The following is a 6,201-nucleotide window of genomic DNA, read 5'->3' as shown; positions in this document are numbered from 1 at the left end:
TAAATCAGGTCTTGGCACCTTGTCACCTCCAGCAAGCAAAGATGACTAGTAGCTTCCAAAAATACTTAACTAATGCTGGGGTGGCAATGTTTGAGGTCAACCCAGTGTAGATAAATATAGAATCCTTGTTACTGGACTCCAAGGACTACTGTCTTCCAGTGCAATAAAGAACATGTAGCCACTACAGCGGATCAGTAAGTTGTACTGTTGCAAATGTGAAAAGAGGGGGACATTTTTCAGAATTCACTTACAATCTGAAGTTTTTGCAAGGACAAGCTTTGCTATGTAGACTATTTTGCATTTATTATTAATGGCATCTATACAGGTTTCAGTGAAGAACATTACAAAAGACAAACACAAACTCTTGTTTCCAAAAGTTTACTGAGTTAGATGCGCATGTGAGGGGCACCTGGCCAAAAGGTTGCAGCTATTCAGTTGTACTTTTTGTAGGAATACACGTTATGGTGTCATTTTGAGTTGGTGGTATTTTTATTTGGTTTTGAGTTAAAAAGTGATTAATAACTTCAGTCAGGGCATGGTAAATGAAGTGTCTTTTGGGAAGTAAAGCAAATTCTGTATATGTTTGGGATGACCTTGAAGTAGTCTGTAAAGATGAGAGAGACTAACAAAGGTGGCCTGTTCATAGTTTTTGTTCAGGGTGCACAACTGATAGAGATAATTAGTCACTCTTTGGGGCTCTAGGAGGATGATTTTTCAGCATATATATTTGAGACTACATCTGTTTCAGCAGCAAACTTAAGAAAACTGAATATACTGCATATGAACATCATCAGGGTTTTTTTAGAGATGTAATGCTGATTTTTTACTGGAGTTTTATTATCTTTTCTCACTGCCACATTGTACTGAAACAAATTTATCTGAGACTGTTTCATTAAAATGTTCAAATGTCTCTTTTAAATGCCTGTGGCTATTAATATATAGCGTAGTAGTGTTCAGATAGCTTCCATTCTGCATCACCTTGTCTTTCTCTGAAATTCCCCTGACATGATTCTGCCCGTTTTAGGTGTAGTGTTTGAGCACAGGAAAAATATTTTTGGATGTGTCTCTCAAAAAAGAAATTTGTTTCTGTCAAGACATTTTTCTCCAAATTTCAAAAAGTTTATTTTCATGAATAATTACAAAAATAAGAAAAAAATGAAACCAGACAAACATCAAGAAAAACAAACTCAGAGGTAACACATGCTTCTTCTGACACTCCGTAATACTTCAGATATAACACACAGGAATTCAGACTGCCACATAGCAGAATTGCATCCAGGCTAGGTTTCAGCTGCCATGGGGCTTGGGGCTGATGCTCAGGGACTAATCTCCCCACTGCACCAGTGCTGAGTAAGCATGACTACCTGCCCAAGTCTTTGCCCATGCTCTCAGGCTGGTTTTGCAGTTCCTGCTGAGGCCAGCACTACTCCAGCCAGGCTGCTAATTGCCTCCAAGCTGTCCTGGTGGAAGCTAGCTAGTATTTTTATATGTTACAGGGCAGCAGCAAAAGCAAGACTACAGTGTAGACATACCGCATGTCTCAAACCCCACGTGCAACTTTATTTAGACAGAAAAAAATATAAATAGGTAAATAAAAACCAAATTTTCTGGGTGATTTTGGAGAGAGCTGCCTTGAGGGTCCATGTTTCTCACACGCACTCAACTAGGATACCTTCATTTTGCCTTTTTCAGGAGCTGCTTCACGGATGAGTGGTAGCTCATCCCCATTCACTGACAGGATCCTTTTTTCTGGTGGCTGCTCCTCAGGCTGGCGGGCAATCAGCAGACGACAGGTAAGCAGGATCCCAAAGACTAGGGCATGTGCGTAACGCTTGAGTGGATCCCCCACTAGCTGGTGGAAAAAGAGCACAGCCAGCACAAGGAGAAGGAGGAGAAAGTTGGCTACGTCTTTGGGGCGACCAGGCACCAGTGTCATGACAATGCCACACACCACTTCTAGGGCACCAATGCTCTTGCGGAGAAGGATGGAGCTGACTCCCATCTTCTTTAGCATGGGGAGGGCCCGCACATAGCTTTTGTATGCTCGTTTCTGAAATCAAGCAGTAATAGCGCAGAACACCATAATGTGAGAAAGTAAAGGCAAAGGTGACTTCCATTGAAATAGATTGATATGGCCTAAAGATCACTTCAGTTGTCACAGACCCCTGTGGCACAATATCCAATCTGCACCCCTAAGGCTTCTCTTGGAGGGATATTAACACCATCAACCTGCAATTCCCCCTTTATAAGTTGTTGTCTCCTTACTGGAAAACAGTTCTGCAACCTAGCACCCAACTTTCGAGTTAGGACTAGGCCAGCTGTATCTTCTCCTGAAATCTGAAGTTACAATTGCTAGACTTAGGAATGCAGAACCACATTGTTAAAAATGTACCTCTGTCTAAGAGTTGCTTATCCTTTATAATTAAATAACACACCTAGTCCCTGCAAAGCCAAGGCAGAGCCAGTAAAAACAGAAGTCTCTTTCTACGTCAAAGCAATTTACAATATCCCAGTGTTTATGGGCAGTACAATCTTAGCATGGGACTATACATCAAAGCTGAGATTCACCAACCCTGTCCTGTGCTTACATACCTTTATGATCCTTTCTTTCCTCAGATGAAAGCAAGCTGACATTTGACATCCTTTACTCCCTGGTTTATGCTGGATTTAGAAGCAGTGTAAGTTGCAAGACTCAGCCTCCTTACACAGCTGCCTCATTGTTTCAGGGAAGAAGCAAACTCTGTCCTTAGAAATGTTCAAGTTCTTGCACTTGAACATTAGTTGCTAGTAGGCTTGTTGTTTTTGTTTGGATGCTGTGTAAGGCAGAGTGCCTCTGCCTTCCCTTTGTAAAACTGGAGATCATTCCTACCAGTAGGCCTGACTTTTAGTAAAGCAGAAAGGGACAGAGGAGCAAAATATTTTACAGAGCAAGGATTTCACAATGCTTCTAAAGGCTCAGTGCTTTTTTCTGACCCTTATGTAGCAGAAGCTTAAGAGCTTTGTTTTCTGGGCATTTTATCTCAGTCTCTTGCTCCTGAGTTACTTCTCAGCGATTCTTCTCTGTGAGATCCCTGTGCTGGGATGCAAATGAGGCACTGTGATTCAGATGTTATTTGAGAGCTAAGGAAAAGCAGCTGGGCAGGTGGAGCAAAGGGAGAGAACAGAATGTGCTGGAAAATTCCAGCACTATTTTTTTTTTTTTACGGGCACAAAAATTATACCAATGCTTTTCAGCAACTGCAATAAATATAACAGGGGGGTGTGCTGGTGGGGAGGGGGGTAAGAGAATAAACAAACACAGACAAGGGAGAAGAATGTGGCAGCCAGTCCCCCACCAGCTTGCAGCCAGCGAAGCTCTGCAGCCGGGTTGGCCCTGGGCAGAAAGGAGGACAAACTAGCTCACCAGCTGGGAAACACACACAGTGACTTCTCCTGCCTCTTCTCATCTCTTTCACATTAGGCAAGAGGAGGAGAGGCTCACTTCCCAGGCTAAAAAGAATAATAAGGTGACTATTAATAATTATCATCTTCTGCCAGCTAAGAATCTCAAAGGATTTCATGGTCATGAATTAATCCCTGCACAAGTCTACTGAGGTAGGGACAGTCAGTGTCATCATCCTTGCTTTAAAGCACAGAATTCTGAGGATGATCATCTGGCTACCAAAGCAGGCATCTGCTTTTCCTACCCCCAGTCCAGGGGGTAGGTATTACCCCAGGGATCAGCTGTACTTGCCTGCTACATGTCTGGCACTTCAGACTTTGCTTTTCAGAGACCCTTGTATCCCCATCTTTTGCAGGCATTGGTGTGCTACCCTGTCCTCCTTGCCTCCCCTCCCTGTCCTTATCCACAAGAGGTTTCTCCATGGATAGGCTCAGATGGAGCCCACGCAAAGGCTGCCAGGATATCCTCGGCACTGTGTACTATTTTTCTCTCCATGCCCATCAAATAAGGAGACAGATAAGCTGCTTCCCTCTCCCTCCCATTGCTCAGGGCTCCAGGGCAGTCACCCTCCATGTATCCACTGCAAAGACTGCTTCTGCAGCAAGATTTAGGGGAAAGAGCCCTAATGCATCTCCCTCCATGCTGCCACTGCCGTACTCACCATCTCATTGTAAGCATCTCTGCTGAGCCGAGGGGTCAGCTTGATGGTCCCCATAAAGACGAAGAACAGCCCTAGGGCCACGGAGAGGGCAACGATGGTGATAGTCCTGGGAGATGCCATGGAGCTGCCGGGGACCAATCCTGGGAGCCAGTCCTAGCGAGGCCTTCTCACTCTGGCTGCCAGACCAGGCGGGAGGTAGTCAGTCACCATTGAAGGAGATGAGGAATAAAGCTGCGGAGGCAGCGAGGATGACAGCGGGAGGGGGATTCAGCCTCCTCCACTCAGCAACGTCTGGGTCCTAATGCCCCGCAGCCATGCAACCAGCGCCAGGCAGCTCTAGCACCTGCTGAGCGATGAGCGTTCCTACCGCTCCTACCATTCAGTCATCCTCTGTTTCCTTGCATGTTCCATAAATTACCCACAGAAAACGGAAACTGAGCCAGTTCTAGGGATGCGGGACGGTGTCCAAATACATAGCACAGTTACTCACTAGTGGGAAAATGAGGACGTGTTAGCAGAGGGCACAGGAGTAACCTACTATGGAGGAAAAGTGGTCGGAAGTCTCTTTTACATAGGCAGCTTTCAGTTTCAGATACTCAGACGCTAATACCCAGCAAACAACATACTGTTTAATAGATTTGCCCCAGAAAACCAAAAAAGATGTCTTGCCTCTGTGGCTTTCCTGGAACCTGATGCCCAAAAGGCACTTTGAGGCCACTGTACTACCCTCCCCCATTGCAGATAAAACCTGTCCTGTATGTTCAGCTCTCCAGACCAGCGGAAAGGTTTTCTGATCCTCTATTACTTTCTGATTTAAAGGCATTATCTCTCCCCCTCTAATTTGCAACAAATCTCCTTTTGACAAAAGCATAGCCAGGCTAAGCAGAAATCCATTCAAATCTTGCACTAAGAAGCCAAGGTGTAATTATACAAAACAGAACTGCTGGAAAACTGCATCCCTTGCTATAAACTGAAAACAAGAGGCTGTAACAGTGCACAAAAATCTTACGCTCGTGGGATAGTACAAGAGTGGCACTTCCTATGCCTGTCAGGAATCTCCGCATCACTTCCCTTTCTGGTGTACTAAGTCTCAAGTCCTAAGCCCATGTATTTTAAGCCCCCATGGCCCTAGAACTGATGATTGTTGTTATTATTCTTAACTCAGGGTTCCTTAGGACTGGAGTTAAAATGTTGGGAGCTTATCAGCCTTGATTGACACAGATCAGGTAGGGAACTCCTTTTTCAGAGAAAAGAGTCAAATTTAACAGCCTGACGGTAGAAATATGTTCTGCTACTGGTCTGGCCTACATGACCAGGATAAACCAAAAGGTAACTTCAATACTATGTAACAGTAAAAATAAAATAAACTAAGTAAAAAAAAGCCCTCAAAACAACCTCAAGTTCACAAAACACAAGGGAACTCTGCTCACTCAGACCTACCTCCAGGTTGTAGCAGCTCCATCTTTTTAAGAGCTGGAGAGAACTTCATATAACATTGATGTTCATAGCTTGCCAGTCAGTGAGCATGACAGGACAGATACAAAACATCAAATTTTTGAATTAGCTATTGCAGAACAACCTAGATGAGGAAAGAACTTGTTGCTGCTGGCATTTTCACAGGCCACTTCATATTTAGGTATCAGGAAGCATTAGCAGAGGAGGGGGAGGCAGGTGTGGAAGGAGAGACACCGAAATCTGTTCTCTTTTCACTTTGCTTTATAGAAAAAACTTTTTCATTGCCTCCAACTTACCCATGTGCCTGACAGCAATTCAATATTGGTTTTGGAAGTTTATACAGGAAATATTTCCCTGACCCCAAAAGTCAACATTTTCCCAGTAAAGCATGAGAATTTCTAGTTCCTACAGTTTCTTCATAGCAAGTTCACTATCAACTTGAAAAACACCTGAAATATCCTTGAAGTAAGCAGAGAACTAATGGCATGTCAGTATTAGAAAATACAGTGGATTTTAGTACTTTGTATTCACATGATGGTGAAAACCCACAATACCAGGGAAAGGGTATTTTCCAGGCTGCTTTAACCAGCAGCCCAAGAAGAGGTTTGCAGGGGAGGGAAGGGTGATGAAATCCTCCAAAGAA

General features: G+C 43.9%; 1 protein-coding gene across 1 annotated transcript; it reads right to left on the bottom strand.

Annotated features, from left to right (window-relative positions):
• Positions 1–1,093: 1,093 nt before the first annotated feature.
• On the bottom strand, positions 1,094–5,071 carry TMEM35A (transmembrane protein 35A). Its single transcript, XM_054839492.1, has 2 exons — positions 4,104–5,071; positions 1,094–2,050 (listed from the first exon to the last, which is right to left on the bottom strand). The coding sequence occupies exons 1-2, from the start codon at positions 4,221–4,223 to the stop codon at positions 1,664–1,666; spliced, it is 507 nt and encodes a 168-aa protein (XP_054695467.1). The 5' UTR covers positions 4,224–5,071; the 3' UTR covers positions 1,094–1,663.
• Positions 5,072–6,201: the final 1,130 nt, after the last annotated feature.

The sequence above is a fragment of the Grus americana genome, chromosome 12, assembly GCF_028858705.1.
Source record: "Grus americana isolate bGruAme1 chromosome 12, bGruAme1.mat, whole genome shotgun sequence".
Lineage (NCBI taxonomy): Eukaryota > Metazoa > Chordata > Aves > Gruiformes > Gruidae > Grus > Grus americana.
The sequence above is the reverse complement of the archived record's forward strand: the minus strand, read 5'-3'. Positions and strand labels throughout refer to the sequence as shown.

Bases quoted from the DNA above. Each gene is read 5' to 3' on its own strand.
- TMEM35A (XM_054839492.1), bottom strand. From the start codon at position 4,223: ATGGCATCTCCCAGGACTATCACCATCGTTGCCCTCTCCGTGGCCCTA. The intron at 2,051-4,103 runs GTGAGTACGGCA...GCTTGATTTCAG, and splicing joins GAGATGCTTACAATGAGATG to AAACGAGCATACAAAAGCTA.